The sequence below is a fragment of the Rhodofomes roseus genome, assembly GCF_022264815.1.
Source record: "Rhodofomes roseus strain CIRM-BRFM 1785 chromosome Unknown C8Q71scaffold_6, whole genome shotgun sequence".
NCBI lineage: Eukaryota > Fungi > Basidiomycota > Agaricomycetes > Polyporales > Fomitopsidaceae > Rhodofomes > Rhodofomes roseus.
In genome coordinates, this window is record NW_025952962.1 from 751,381 (window position 1) to 764,778 (window position 13,398).

Genomic DNA, 13,398 nt, shown 5'->3' on the forward strand with positions numbered 1-13,398 from the left:
AGGTCGTAGTAGAGGAGGCCCTCGAGTGACTCCTCCACCCATGCTGGAGATAGAGGGTGAGAATGTCTGCGACACTTCGCGTTCCCATGGCTGGGACGCTGTTCCGTGTGCCCGAGGGAGGTGGATGTACCGTGACACGCTCGCTGGACCCAGCCGAGTCACTTCCGTCCAGCTCACTGACTCGGCGCCACTCAGCCACTGCCACCCGATCGCGGTCCGATCGGCCAGCGCGGCGGACGCGTCGCAGCACGTGTCACGTGCTGGGAAAAGAGCGTGGTACTGCTACAGTTTTGATCGCCGCATTCGATCTCCGCCACAGGATCCCCTTCCCTCTAGCATCGACGACCGCATCCTCAAGACATGGGCTGTACGTCGCCTCCCCGTCCTCCTCCCCGTTCTGTCCGCCATGCTGACCGTCTGCTCCAGCCAACAAACCTCGCGGATTGCAAGCCGCGCGCAAGCTGCGCAACGACCGCCGTGAAAACCGCTGGGTACGCCGCCTGCATTTCTGTGGATTATGCTGAGATCTCACCTCTGTGCGCTGCGCGTTTGGCCGCGATCATATAGGCGGACAAGGCCTACAAAAAGCGGGCACTCGGCAACATCTACAAGACCTCGCCCACGGGAGGGTCGTCGCATGCCAAGGGCATCGTCCTCGAGAAGATTGGCGTTGAGGCCAAGCAGCCCAACTCAGCTATCCGGAAGTGTGTCCGTGTACAGCTGATCAAGAACGGTAAGAAGGTGACTGCGTTCGTCCCGGTGAGTACTCTCTCTCACTGCGCGTCATGGTCCGACTCGTCCCCGCGAGCGCGGATCACCTTCGCGTCTCTTTCTCTAAATTCGCTAATCTCCATGCTAGAACGACGGTTGCTTGAACTTCGTCGACGACAACGACGAGGTCCTCATCTCTGGCTTCGGTCGCCGCGGAAAGGCCAAGGGTGATATTCCTGGTGTCCGCTTCAAGATCGTTAAGGTCTCTGGCGTCGGCCTGCTCGCTCTCTGGAAGGAGAAGAAGGTTCGTCCATCGCTTCTCGGGCCCCGATGACTCACTGATTGCCTCTGCAGGAGAAGCCCAGGTCATAAAAATCTTCCCCCTCTCTGGACCTTATCTCCTGCCCTCTGATTGTCGCTGCCGATGCTTGTCCAATGGGTTCACACATGCATGTATTATGTATGCCAACATTATGATTTCGCAGAATGAACCATATGCCGACCGAGCACATCTGCGTTGCGCAATGACCTGCAAGCAGCGCTTTGGCTAAACCCTACTCGAGCGCGCGTGGCCGTCGTGCCGTCATACCTTCATTTTGATTGCTCATGCAAAGATGCAAAGGTCTTCCATCCGTTATCCTCACTTGCTTCTAAAGCGGTTCGTATGATCGAGGCAAAGTCGAGGTCAGTCGAAGACTTGATGAACGGCCCGACATGACAAGATGAACCAATCATAGCACTCATATTATCTGCTAACGGTGTAACCATATCAGTATACGTAGGTGGGAGTACTGTACGTCGAGTCGAGGGTCCGCGAGCGATTGCATGGACGTAGCAGAGAGATAACAACACATGCGTCGTGCAAGTCATCGATTCATCCCTGTCGCTGACAGGTTTTTGGCATCGCCATATCCCCGGGGTGGGGCGGCGCTAGCGGCCCAAAAGGGGCTCAAAGCGAGAGCTTCAGATGTTGACCGCGATGCCCTGGCCCTCGAGGTAGCGCTTCAGGTCGGCCATGAGCTCGAGCTGCTGCTCCGGCGTCAGCCCGCTGACGATCATCTGCAGTATCGAGCCGATGGAGACGTGGTGCTGGCGGATGAGGCTGCTGTAGTAGACGTAAGTGAAGACGCCCATGAGGAACCTGCGCGCGCGGGAGTCAGCTCTGGGAGGCACGATAAGCCGGAAGGGCGAGCACGCACTGGCAGTCCATGCGGTCCGTCATGCCGCCGTGCCCGGGGATGCTGTGGCCGAAGTCCTTGATGTTGAAGGCGCGCTTGAAGCCGGAGGCGAAGAACCCGCCGAAGGGCGCGACGAGCGACGCGAAGCAGGCGAGCACGAATACGTGGAATTGGTACGGTGCGTACGCAATGGTGGCAAACTCGTGACCGGTCTGCTCAGGCATCAGTACACGGCGATATAGCCCTGAGAGAACGAATACACGCACCGCAGTCGACAACAGGGCCCGCGCAGGCGTAGGGATGACCCACTCCCTCCACACGAACACGGGATTAGGGTCACAGCGTATCGTCTCAAACGCGCTCACGCCCAGGTCGTGCACCGGGCAGATCATGTAGTTGAAGCGCATGAAGTACGTCGCCCACACCACGCCAAACACGACCGTGCTGAAGAACGCGCCCACGAAGCCCTCCACGGTCTTCTTGGGTGAGAGCTTGATCAGCGGCGTCCGCCCGAGCGTCATGCCCCAAATGTAGGCGAAGACATCGTTGCAGATGACGAGCGACGCGGGCACCCAGAACCAGATCATGCCCTCGAGGATGTTGTCGACGATGAAATGGCTCGAGACGACGATCATCATAAGTGTCATGTGCACCCAGCAGAAGAGACCGAATTGCTGCTTGAGGTAGCCACGCTTCAGCGACATGACGAAGCCGACGAAGCCGAGAGTGTACAGCGAGAAGCTGATCATCCGGTGGTTCGTCGCGAACATGGTGAACTGCGCATCCGCAAACACGACATGCTATAGCGGCGATGAACAAGACGTATTACGACCATGGGCCATCTGTTGCTTACCTTGAAGTAGTAGATGATACTTTCGCCGTAGAGGAAGTAGTTGGTGATCACGAAGAAGTACCAGTTGAGGGTCTTGCTCCATGGATCCCGCCCCCTACCCTCGTCCGAATCTTTCCTCTTCAGTGAGAACAGCGATGTCACCTCCCGGTACACGAGGGTCTGGCATAGCATAACGAGCAGAATCATGTATGCATGGCCCATAAGCAACAGTGCTGACAAGAAGTCATCAGGAACAACACGCATACAGAGGGAGCATACGCACTCAAGAAACCCCCAATCATGATGAAGGTCCACAACGTTCGCGTCAAGATACTCTGCCGTTTCTTCGCCTTCTCGCCATCCTGGGTATTCTCCTGCTGTTGGCTTGCATTTCCGTTGGCAGGCTTGCTTTCACTCGCCGGTGGCTCCTCTCGTCGCTTCGTCTCCGCGGCCGGCGGGGACAAGTTGGGGTCGGGCACTGGCGCAGGAGAACCTGATGGCGGTTCTGACACAGTCGATGGCTCAGCCTTGTCACTGGACACGAAGACTGTCTCCTCGGGTGGTGATACCTCCTCATGTACGGTGCCAGCGTCCCCGTTAGCTGGCTTTGCTGGCTTGTCTGCCACCAACTCTGGAAGGTGCTCTGGTACCGGCCTCGCAGCCACGGCATTGCGGGTCGGTGCAGCTATAGGTTCCGCCGCTGACCGGGATGCAATCTCCGGAGCCTCCTCTGACGACTCTCGTGCGTCTGGCGAGGGGAGGAGCGCGGGCGACTGGGACGTGGCTCGCGCCTTTGACGCTGCGCGCGCGGCCACCTTGCGCTGCAGTCTCGCCTGCTCCTTAGCCTTCTTGATTGCAGACTTGGAGGGCTTCGTAGCAGATTCTGACCCACTGCGCATTGGGCTGGTCGCGTCAATATTCCCACAGACACCGTATTAGACCCATACCTGTCTGGTGCCGGCGAGGGCGACCCGAGTACCTCCTCCTCGCTTTCTTCTCCCGACTCAACGCCCAGGCCTTCGAAGGTCGTCCTGGAGGCCCACGACGGGCGTGTATCGTTTACTCTCGAGCTCATATCTTGGGGAGGGAGAGAAGGTGGTGGTGCCGCGGCGGTGACGCTGCAGCACACTGAATATAGCCGTGCCACGCCCACGTGAGGACGTGTACTTCGGATCCCCAACTGAAAAACACGTTCACCTCGACCACTTCGCATGTTCTGTTTCCAACACAAGGATCTGCAAGAAATACATTTTATTCTAGAGCAACAGGACCCCTAGCTATCACAGCGCAGACAATAATTATCAATGATAGCAGATACAGTGTCCGATTGCGAGGTATGCAGGGTGTAATAATGCAGGGAGGGACGCTGTCCGTTCGATGATGCGCATATAAAAACTGAGGGGAGGCCATGCCCTGGAAGTGAGCAAGCCATTTGCGCGATCTGTCTGGTACGCCCATAATAATACCACCTTCAAGCCAGATATGCTGATAGACAATGCGATGTGCGATGTGCGATGCGGTATGCGATGATGATGCTCAGAACTTCCACTGTCCTTCGACCTCCATAGCCCAGGGGACTAATAATATGATCAACATGCGTACTCAGAGACACAAGCGTGGAAGACACATACACTTCGTCAAAAGTGTCTTCGAGAACAGCTTCTCTATGGGGACGTTGTGCGTCTTGCACCATGCAGTTGTGATTCTGGCAATACGGTCAGAAACGGCGGGAGACTGACGCGAAACATAACGCATACCTCGGGTCTAGGTAGTTGATCTTACTCGTACTCAGTGCGACCTCCTTGCCGGCCTCTCGATCCTCCATCTGCAGCTTGAACGTCTTGATCCTGTCGTCCAACTTAGCGATAGCCTCCTCTATCTTATCCGTCGACCGGTCCCTCTTCAACGTCGCTTTGCCCGTTCCACGCTCCTTCGCAAGTCGCTTGTACTCCTCCTCGACGTCCTTGCGTCGCTGCTTCAGCACGGAGTCTTCGAGGCGCTCCTTGCCCTCCTCGGCCAACTTCTCGTTATCCTTGACGAACTTCTTCTCCACCTTCTCCAAGTCTCTCTCCTTCAGGCGCTCCTCGTGCTCGGCGATGACATCGTCGTCGAGGTCAGACTCGTCCTCAGCGTACAATTTTTTCTTCTTGTACTTGGGGTCGATATTGAAGAGGGCATGGCGAAGCTTCATCCGCTCATACTTCAAACCGCGCAACTACACCATAGATCAGCCACCGAAATCGTCGTGGCAGTCGAGTCGCAACATACCTTGTCCCGCATTTTACCCATGGACTGTTCGTGAGACTTGGGCACGGCACGTTGATGGTTACAGAGAATAGCAACCATGCGGTTGGCGTGGTTGTACGCGTTCAACTTCTCCTGTACGGTCCCATTCTCTGGCGTGCCCTGATCCAACTGCTCCTGGAACGTAATGGACGCGTTATAGGTACGGAACACTTTGGCCGTGAGGCCCTTCATGTTCGATTGCAGGTGTTTGTTGAGCTTAGCGGTCTGGAAGCATTCGTCAGTACGAAGTCGGAATGTTCAAACTACAAGCGAAACCTACATCGACACGATCGAAAAGCTGATCCTCATCGTCCTTGTTGTCCTTGAAGATCTTAATGTTCTTGAAGACTTGGATATCGACGGTCACTTGGTTGTAGTAGCGAATCGAGTCTTTACCCAAGAAGTCGAAGATGAGTTGGTCGGGGGGTTGCAGCGTAACATGTTCGCACCGGAGCGAACAGCAGCCGACTGTATCGGCCTCATCCTCGCCCTTCTCGTTTCCCGCACGAAGGGCCAGTCGATCGATGAAGTACATCGCAGTAGCACGCTGACGGTCGGCCATGACTCTACTCCGCAGCTCGGTGTTGTAGTCCAAGCGGATCCGGTCGACGTGATTCTACAGCGTGTGGTCTGAACAAGATGCGTTCCAACATCGACTACCGAACACACCTTCAACTCCCTAGCCTTCTCAAACTTGGCCATGTCGCTCTGGCCCTTGAGAGCGCTGCCGGGCGCCAAGAAGACGTACTTATGGTTGCCGTTCACGTTTTCCGTCCATGTCGCCAGCCAGGTCACGGTATTATCGTGCTGGACATCCTTCCATTTACCTCGAACATTCGGCTTGGGGATGGGCACTCCCTCGACGATGTTAATCGTGACGTCCTCGGGTCGGACGCGTTTCTGGACGGCGTCCAAATCGCATCAACACCCGCCGACACACGCAGACACAAGACGCTACCTTCAACGTGCCCTTCTTGGGATGCTCACCACGGCCACGGTACAAGCCTGGGGGCTCCACTCTGAAGTTCCCGACCTTCTCCTTCCTACCGTCTATGGTACAATGCATGAAGGGGGCCTCCAGCGCGTCCTTAGCTGCCTTCAACTCCTTCTTCTCAGCAGGTGACAACGCTTTCTTCTTCGCCTTCTCCGACTCGAAGTGTTCATACATAGGACGGAAGTCGCAGAGACTGAGATCAGTGATCTTGGTTCCATCACGCTGTACAGGGGGATTAGTATGCGCGATCACTGCAAGGACGGCGAGGACGAACTGGAGGATGCTTCTTCAAAATCCCTTTGAAGTCGTCGAAGAAGTTTCTGTTGAAAGTGGCATCCTTCGTATGATCAGACTCGATGAGGGCTGCGTAGAAGCCTGCGACCTCTTCTGCCTCCGGTGGGAGGTCGACTGGCTTGCCTGAGGAAAAACATATGATTTTAGTAAGGAGTCTTTCAGATAGCCACTACGCGTACCCTTGTATTTCATCTTGACATGCGATGGCAGGGGCTCGTACGGTGGCGGGAAGTAAACGCCGTTGTGTTCCAGAGTGTGCCACTTCACGCTAGCATCCTCGCCATGGAACTCCTGCCCTTCCCACCAGCGGTAGATCTCCGCTTCCTCCTCCTCCTTCTTCTTCTTGCCCTTCTGCGGACTGCCATTCGCTGCCTCTTCCTTTGCCTTTCCTCTCTTCTTCGGCGCTGGTGGCTCGGAGTCAGCTTCCTCCTTCTTCACCCTCTTCGTCGCGGCCTTCTTCGCAGGTGCCTTCTTCAGTGGTTTATCGTCGTCTGAGGGGCTTTCATCATCAGCATCACTCTCCTCTTTCTTCATCTTCCGCTTCATGCGCGGTGGCGCCTTCCGTCCGATGGGCTTGTCGTAGTCAGAGTCCTCCTCCTGCTTCACCTTCTTCTTGGGCGGCTTGGCCGCGCCGTTCCCGTTGGTGGCGCGCTTACCCTTGGTGATAGGCACGTCGTCAGAGTCCTCGCCAGACGTGCTCTCCTTCATGGTCGCCTTGCCGTTGGGCTTCGTCGTGGTAGTTGCCTGTAGCGCGCCGTTCATACGGACGGCGCCTGAAGTAGCGCGCTTGGCTGGCGTAGACGCGAGTGGGGCTTCCTCATCACTAGAGGTGTTAGTAGACTGAGCTTTCTTGCGCTTGAGTGCGCGCACTGGGGTCATGGGCTCGGACTTGACGCGGGAGGCCTGGGACTGAGCGTGGTAAGACGCGCCACGGATATCACCTCAGTCATGCTGCGGTGCGCAGAAGTTGAGTTATGGACCCACAAGAGGCATATCATCGTCCTCGCTCATGGAAGACTCGTCCACTGTTCGTCCGTTGCCGTTGGACGCGACGTGGCCGTTCTGGCCGTTCTGGGCGCGCGGGGCGGACTTGAGGCCAAGAGGCTTCTCATCGTCGGAAGACATGACGATGTCGCCGGACATGGTTGAGCGGATATGGCACGACGAGCAGGAGGAGACTCTGATGAGGGGGAGAGGAGAGGGAAATGGGGGCGAGAGAAGTGCCCACCTCTGCGCTTGAATACTCCCGGATCAGGGCTCCAAAGTTGAAGTGACAGATAGCCTGCCCTAAACTCGCGCGCTGGTGGCCGAAGCTGCTCGCTCCCTCTGTCCCATATCCAGCCAGCCCCGTCAGCTCAGGTGCGCTTCCGTGCGCCTTGTTCTCGCTTTGTGTTCTGAAACTTAGGCCCCTGGACACAGATGGCCAACCCTCCACCAACACCGCCCGTTTTCCGGGACCCCTGGGCCAAGCGGGAAGCCTGGAGGAAGCACCCGGTATTCTCCAGACGCGCGATGTTCAGCAACCTCTTTCCCGGGTTTGGCGTGGCAGTAGTCGCCTTCACCACCTACGTGATTGTGGACAATATGTTCCTCAGTGCGAAGCCTGAGTCGCACCACTGAAGGAACAGCAGAAGCGTAGACTGCGGTGAGCCACACTGGTACAGTCACGCCACGCTGTCCACCTTAACACACATCTAGATTGGTACCCTCTTCCCACTGTCCTCTTTATCATTCTGCTGTCCACCCACTGTAATGCTAGAGCGATGCAACTATCCCTTTGCTGGTGTGTCTCAGAGGCTGAGATCATATGAAGGGAAGTAACCGAGCTTGCGCACAGCCGCCATCAAGGATGCGGCATCGTCAGGCAGAAACAACATCGTTGTTTCCTCTCTCTGTGTGAATGCGCTACGGATTTGCTGGACGCATAGTGACACGCGGGGCCCAAAATTCGCAGCGGTATCATTGCGAGAGTGATGTAAGGCAGAGTACAGCAAAGTTCACGGCATTCTATTCTACATGGGCATCTTGCGCTCTATCCTCTGAGGTATCTTTTGTACACTTCGTTTCCCGTCTCCTCGACATACGGATATCCGAGCTTCTTGAGGAAGTCATCAAATTGCGCTGCGTCTTCTGTAGGGACCTGTATGCCAGCCAAGACTTTGCCGAGATCTAAATACGAAGTGAACACCTGTAGACACAGTACGACTACAAGTTCCATACCTGCGCCGTGATTCCGGTAGTGGAATAGCGAGATGTTCCACCCTGAATGTAGACCGAGCAAGAATTTGCGAAGGGCAGCGGGCCTTTCCGGGAATTCTACGCCAGTGTGTCAGACTGACGAATGCCTCACAGGCGATAGGACAGCAGGCTTACCGAAGCGGAACAGTCGTTCATTAGAGACATTCGAGCAACCACCAATCATGTATCGTGCGTGTGTCTTGGCCAGCTCATCGTCGCTGATGTCGAAGCCTTTCATGTCTTGTTTCTCGAGGGTGCTGAGTACGTCCGCGACTTCCTGTGCACGATTTTGGCTTTCGAGCTTGAACGAGAGGAAGATTTGCGCTCGCTCGGGATTGTTGTAACGGTAGATGAACTCCGTCGTGGCGCGTGGGTGGATGACGCTGTGTAAATTGACGAAGCTGTGCGGTGCATCCAGTCAGCGTTCACTGCACATCCACTCGTGCTGCTCACCTGCCAGGCTTCTCTGGTATCTCCACGCTCAGCAGTGCTTCCCGACCTTCACCGAGCTCGGCACGCTCAGAGACGAAGCGTAGGCGGTCAAAGTTCATGTTGGCGCCGCTGACGACAGCGACAAACTTCTTCCCTGCACCGATTAACTGATTCCGTGAGATGTGCGCCTTGAGAGCAGCGAGACCCAGTGCCCCGGCGGGCTCAGTGATAGATCGTGTCTCTGATATACTTTCATCAGTCTCAAGCAAGTCTGCGACAGCGTAGGATTTACCTTCGAAGATGTCCTTGATAGCAGCACAGAGCTCATCGTTAGTGACCAGTTCAATGCTATCCAGCACCTCCTGGCAAAGCCTGAAAGGCTCCGCCCCGACGATCTTGACAGCCGTACCGTCGCTGAATGGACCGACTTCGTCGAGCGTGACTCTCGAGCCGACCTTGATACTTCGGTCCATGGCGTCGCCATCGTATGTCTCCGCGCCGATGATCTTCGTGTTAGGAGAGCCGATACGCTTCACGTATGCGCCAATCCCAGACACCAGTCCGCCTCCGCCGACAGCCGCGAAGATGGCATCGAGGCTCTCCGAGTCTGGAACTTGTTTGAGGATCTCCGCACCGATCGTGCCCTGCCCTGCGATGACAAGAGGATCGTCGTATGGTGGGACAAAGATGAGACCATAGGCTAAAGCTAGCCGAGCGCACTCCGCCTTCGCCTCGTCGAAATCGTCTCCGTACAGCACGACCTTCGCGCCCAGACGTGAGACATTACGGACCTTGATGGATGGTGTCCCTTTCGGCATGACGATGGTACAAGGTACCCCCAATTTTGAGCCAGAGAGCGCGACGCCCTGTGCATGATTACCTGCAGCGACGATCTATGGGGTCAACACAAGTCCAGCAGCAACTGCCCGAGTACGCACACTAACCCGCACTGCATGTAATGACACCCTTCCACCGCTCCTCCTCCGTCAGGCTCGCCATGAAGTTGTACGCGCCCCGGATCTTGAAACTGAACACCTCCTGCAGGTCCTCGCGCTTCAGCCATATCTGGTTCCCGAACCGTGCGCTGAGGTTGGTGCTGTAAACCAGGGGCGTCTCCTTCACGATCTCGTAGACCTTGGACGTGAGGATTAGCCTGAGGTAGTCCGGCCTTTTCGATGGGAGCAGATGGTGCTCTGCGAGCCGCGGGTAGGAGATCGGTTCTGGCGCGTCCGAGCAGTACTCGATCGCGGATGCGAGCGACGACTTGGCCGGCATTGCGGGGGGCGGAAGCTGAAGCTGAAGTGTCACCCTACACGCTAGTTGTCCAGTCCAAGATTGTTGTCCACGACCAGACGATGACTTTGTATCGCAGCGATGTTGCAGCGATGTGGGGTTGTCTTGCGCGAAAACGTGGAAATGACTCACCTGGACCTACAGGCGCCAACAACTTATTGAGGCTCTATGAGCCCAATCCCAGCTGCGATGGGTAAAAGCCAATCGGTCCGTACGCCTGCTCGAGCAACATCCGAGACAATGGTACGCGTGAGACTGTCTCGCCAAAGGATCGTGGCATGCCAGAACTGATCATCGGTTCAGAGCATTAGAGATAAGTATACAACAGTAGTGTAACAACGCGACAGCAGCAATACACAATAAATGAGTACGTATCCAACATCGACAGCCAGGAGTAAGGTAAGAGCGAAACGGAGCAGAAGCAATGAATCGTAGCAAGCACATGGACGGTCATGACGAAACGTTTCTCCGTTCCCGTTCTTTCACCTTCGCGCCCGGCCCAAACCGTTCTTGGAAATTGATCAACTCCTCCATGAGCTCCTCCATCACTTTCATCGTCGACGCAGAGTCAGATGATGTCAGAAAATGCGACATCGAAGATGTGTCGAGGAAAGTGGAGGATTTCTCCTGCAAGGGAGACTCGATGACGGGTCCATCGGTCGCCATCGGATCCCCATTTTGCATGGAGGGACGGAGATTCTCGTCCGGCCCCGAGTGACTGTCTCCGTTCGTCTGCCGAACCTCTCGCAAGGCCTTCTCGACCGCCTCTCGTCGTCTACCCCGCTCAAGCGCACTCGCCTGCTCCCTCCCGACCCACTCCACCAAAGCTCGGACCCGCTTGTTCATGTCGCTAACGCTCATGCGTTTCCCTGGCCACTTCACTTTCACGCCTCGCTCCGTATTGCGTTCTAGAGACTCTCTACCGGTCGAGTCGATACCGGATCCGCGCACCTCCAATGGCTGAGGTACGTCCGTGGGTAGCATGGGTTCGAGGTGAGCGAGGTAGTCGGGGAGGCCCCATGAAGTGAAAAGTGGCTGCTGAGACACAGCGTACGCATGCGAGTGATGGTATGCACGCGAGGCAGCTGCGCTGTTGACGTGCGAGCCGGAAGCTCCGGCGCTATTGGCGCTGTTGGCATACGCCCTTCGACTGCCTGGTTCGTTCCCCGTGGTGGCTATCGCGATATCATGTCAGTGTCAAGAAGATGTGCGTAGCAGCTTTGCGGTACCTTTGGCGCGACTGTTGGGTTGTCTGCTACGTGAGGACGGGGCGGCTACTGAAATGGGTGATCATCAGTCACGTGCACTACGTCACACTGTCCGCGGGAGTACGGACCTTCCTCCCCGTCGACCGAGACAAGGTCCTGCGCCTGCGACTTGCGACCTCCTCCCCGTCTGTTGCGCGAGCCCGTCTTGTTCGTCGAAACGGGTGCTACATTGCTCTTCGCATTGTTGACCGAGGGTGTGGGTTCCCGGGCCATCTTCACGCTCGCCACCGCCGTGCGATCGGACGAGATAGACGCGGACCGCGCCCGCTTGGTCGTTACTCTGCACAATGAACACACCGTTGAGGAATGGCGAGAATCAAGACAGATACTACTCACCCATCGTCGTCTGATCGCTTCCGTTTCCGCCGGCTACTCACAGCTACATCGTCTGCCTCCAACTCATCGTGACCATTGACTTCGGCGTCTACTCCATTGGGAGCGTTCGCTGTGGCGAGGGCCTCCTTTTCCTTCGCGGCGGCCTCAGCTGCCGTAGCCTCGAGCAGCGCCTGAAAGCTTTCTTCGTACGCAGCGTCGCGGCTGTTCATCGTGTTCCGCCGTTTCGTCGGTTTCAAGTGTGCCACTGGAGATCGTGAGCGCGACGTGCGAGAACCATGCCCGCCGACAGTGTGCAGCGAGTGATTTGACGCCTGGCGAGCCCGTTTGGCATGTCTCCTGCAAGCGTACGGCCACTGAGTGGCCAGGGCGTGTCGTTTGAATAGATACACACCTCAGAAGGTCAACATAAAGATCGGGTCGGCATTGCTCGCAGTAGTAGTGCTCAGGGAGATCAGCCTCCTCCCCGAAGCCCATACACTTGCCATGTTGCCACGCCTCGCACATTTCGCACTGAGCCATGAAGCCGCCTTGTCCGTCCTCATCGCCTTCTCGAAGATGTCAGCGTCGGGATAGACATGGGGTGACGCGTAGAACGCACCGCAGATACAGCGTGTGATACCCCCCTCCTCATCTTCGGCCTCAGGATCCAGCAGCCCCTCCTCCAAAAGCGCGTCCCCATGCTCGTCTTCGCCGACAATGTGCTCTATGTTGTCCAAAGGTACGAGGTTCCTGTCTTTGTCCTTGCCCTTCCGCCTTGCGCGCGCATTGCCGTTGCCGTTGGTCCCGTTCTTCCGCTCCTCCAGGACATCGTCGTGTTCTTCCTGTTTGCTACGCTTGGTCTTGTTTGAGTTGTTGAATGCCGGAGGTGGTGGTCGTTGTCCGTTCTCTTTTGGCTTCGGGGCGGGGTCGGCGACGGGCGATCCAGCGGGGGACTTGCTGGTCGACCCAGAGGGCACGGAGCGTCTTCCCGAGCGGCGAGGTTCCTTCGGGGATGGTGGCGGGCCCATGACTGCAGCGTTGGCCATGCTAATGCACGTCGCGGCAGCGCACTGGGATGAAAGGGGGGCAGCGGGGGCAGCCTCACACAAAGGCAAGGAGATAGGAATATTCGAAGTCACGACGCCGGGGCGGGATGAATTTGTGGACCACTTTCCAAGCCCTATCTCCCCAAAGGGAAACTAAATTTAGGATATATTTCCGTAAATGGTCATGTACCGAGAGTTCGGGTCGCTTGCACTCGTCACAGCCAGAGCACCGGACTGCGCCTCCGTGCTGCACACACCCGTACCCTCTCGGCGCGCTCCTGCCAACGTCCGACGCTTCATGAATGGGACACGACAGCACGACGAGCTCGACTTCTCGGACGTGGAGGATGGGGAGGTGCAAGACGACCACCCGGGAGACTACTCGGCGCGTCTGGAGGAACTCATGAGCGACACAGAGGAAGGCTCGAATGGCCACGCGCATGACGGCGGGGACGACGACGAAGAAGAAGAAGAGGGCTTTGTGTACAGTGGCGTGGATGCTGGTACTTCC

The 13,398-nt window shown here is 56.7% G+C and overlaps 6 protein-coding genes across 6 annotated transcripts; 2 read left to right on the forward strand and 4 right to left on the reverse strand.

Annotated features, from left to right (window-relative positions):
* The first annotated feature begins 324 nt into the window (after positions 1-324).
* C8Q71DRAFT_748601 (40S ribosomal protein S23) lies at positions 325-1,293 on the forward strand. The gene is made up of 5 exons (XM_047923148.1): positions 325-367; positions 427-491; positions 568-759; positions 860-1,015; positions 1,066-1,293. The coding sequence occupies exons 1-5, from the start codon at positions 361-363 to the stop codon at positions 1,081-1,083; spliced, it is 438 nt and encodes a 145-aa protein (XP_047780967.1). The 5' UTR covers positions 325-360; the 3' UTR covers positions 1,084-1,293.
* A 141-nt stretch (positions 1,294-1,434) lies between these two features.
* Positions 1,435-3,838, reverse strand: C8Q71DRAFT_748605 (cytidylyltransferase family-domain-containing protein). Its single transcript, XM_047923149.1, has 6 exons — positions 3,669-3,838; positions 3,005-3,612; positions 2,743-2,954; positions 2,156-2,689; positions 1,911-2,101; positions 1,435-1,852 (listed from the first exon to the last, which is right to left on the reverse strand). The coding sequence occupies exons 1-6, from the start codon at positions 3,794-3,796 to the stop codon at positions 1,675-1,677; spliced, it is 1,851 nt and encodes a 616-aa protein (XP_047780968.1). The 5' UTR covers positions 3,797-3,838; the 3' UTR covers positions 1,435-1,674.
* A 419-nt stretch (positions 3,839-4,257) lies between these two features.
* C8Q71DRAFT_855847 (DNA topoisomerase I) lies at positions 4,258-7,438 on the reverse strand (the record flags this gene model as incomplete). Its single annotated transcript, XM_047927230.1, has 10 exons — positions 4,258-4,298; positions 4,353-4,426; positions 4,479-4,936; positions 4,990-5,232; positions 5,288-5,623; positions 5,677-5,907; positions 5,966-6,223; positions 6,276-6,418; positions 6,475-7,204; positions 7,280-7,438. The coding sequence occupies 10 exons, from the start codon at positions 7,436-7,438 to the stop codon at positions 4,258-4,260; spliced, it is 2,673 nt and encodes an 890-aa protein (XP_047780969.1).
* A 276-nt stretch (positions 7,439-7,714) lies between these two features.
* Positions 7,715-7,915, forward strand: C8Q71DRAFT_704556 (NADH dehydrogenase 1 beta subcomplex subunit 3; the record flags this gene model as incomplete). The annotated part of the gene is made up of 1 exon (XM_047920397.1): positions 7,715-7,915. The coding sequence occupies one exon, from the start codon at positions 7,715-7,717 to the stop codon at positions 7,913-7,915; it is 201 nt and encodes a 66-aa protein (XP_047780970.1).
* Positions 7,916-8,214: 299 nt separating this feature from the next.
* On the reverse strand, positions 8,215-10,500 carry C8Q71DRAFT_503086 (tryptophan synthase beta subunit-like PLP-dependent enzyme). Its single transcript, XM_047918977.1, has 6 exons — positions 9,910-10,500; positions 9,258-9,845; positions 8,987-9,206; positions 8,669-8,934; positions 8,516-8,611; positions 8,215-8,464 (listed from the first exon to the last, which is right to left on the reverse strand). Exons 1-6 carry the CDS (start codon positions 10,238-10,240, stop codon positions 8,328-8,330), a joined length of 1,638 nt encoding a protein of 545 aa, XP_047780971.1. The 5' UTR covers positions 10,241-10,500; the 3' UTR covers positions 8,215-8,327.
* On the reverse strand, positions 10,501-12,980 carry C8Q71DRAFT_503094 (uncharacterized protein). The gene is made up of 6 exons (XM_047918978.1): positions 12,461-12,980; positions 12,254-12,407; positions 11,863-12,198; positions 11,595-11,806; positions 11,488-11,532; positions 10,501-11,433 (listed from the first exon to the last, which is right to left on the reverse strand). The coding sequence occupies exons 1-6, from the start codon at positions 12,885-12,887 to the stop codon at positions 10,709-10,711; spliced, it is 1,899 nt and encodes a 632-aa protein (XP_047780972.1). The 5' UTR covers positions 12,888-12,980; the 3' UTR covers positions 10,501-10,708.
* Positions 12,981-13,398: the final 418 nt, after the last annotated feature.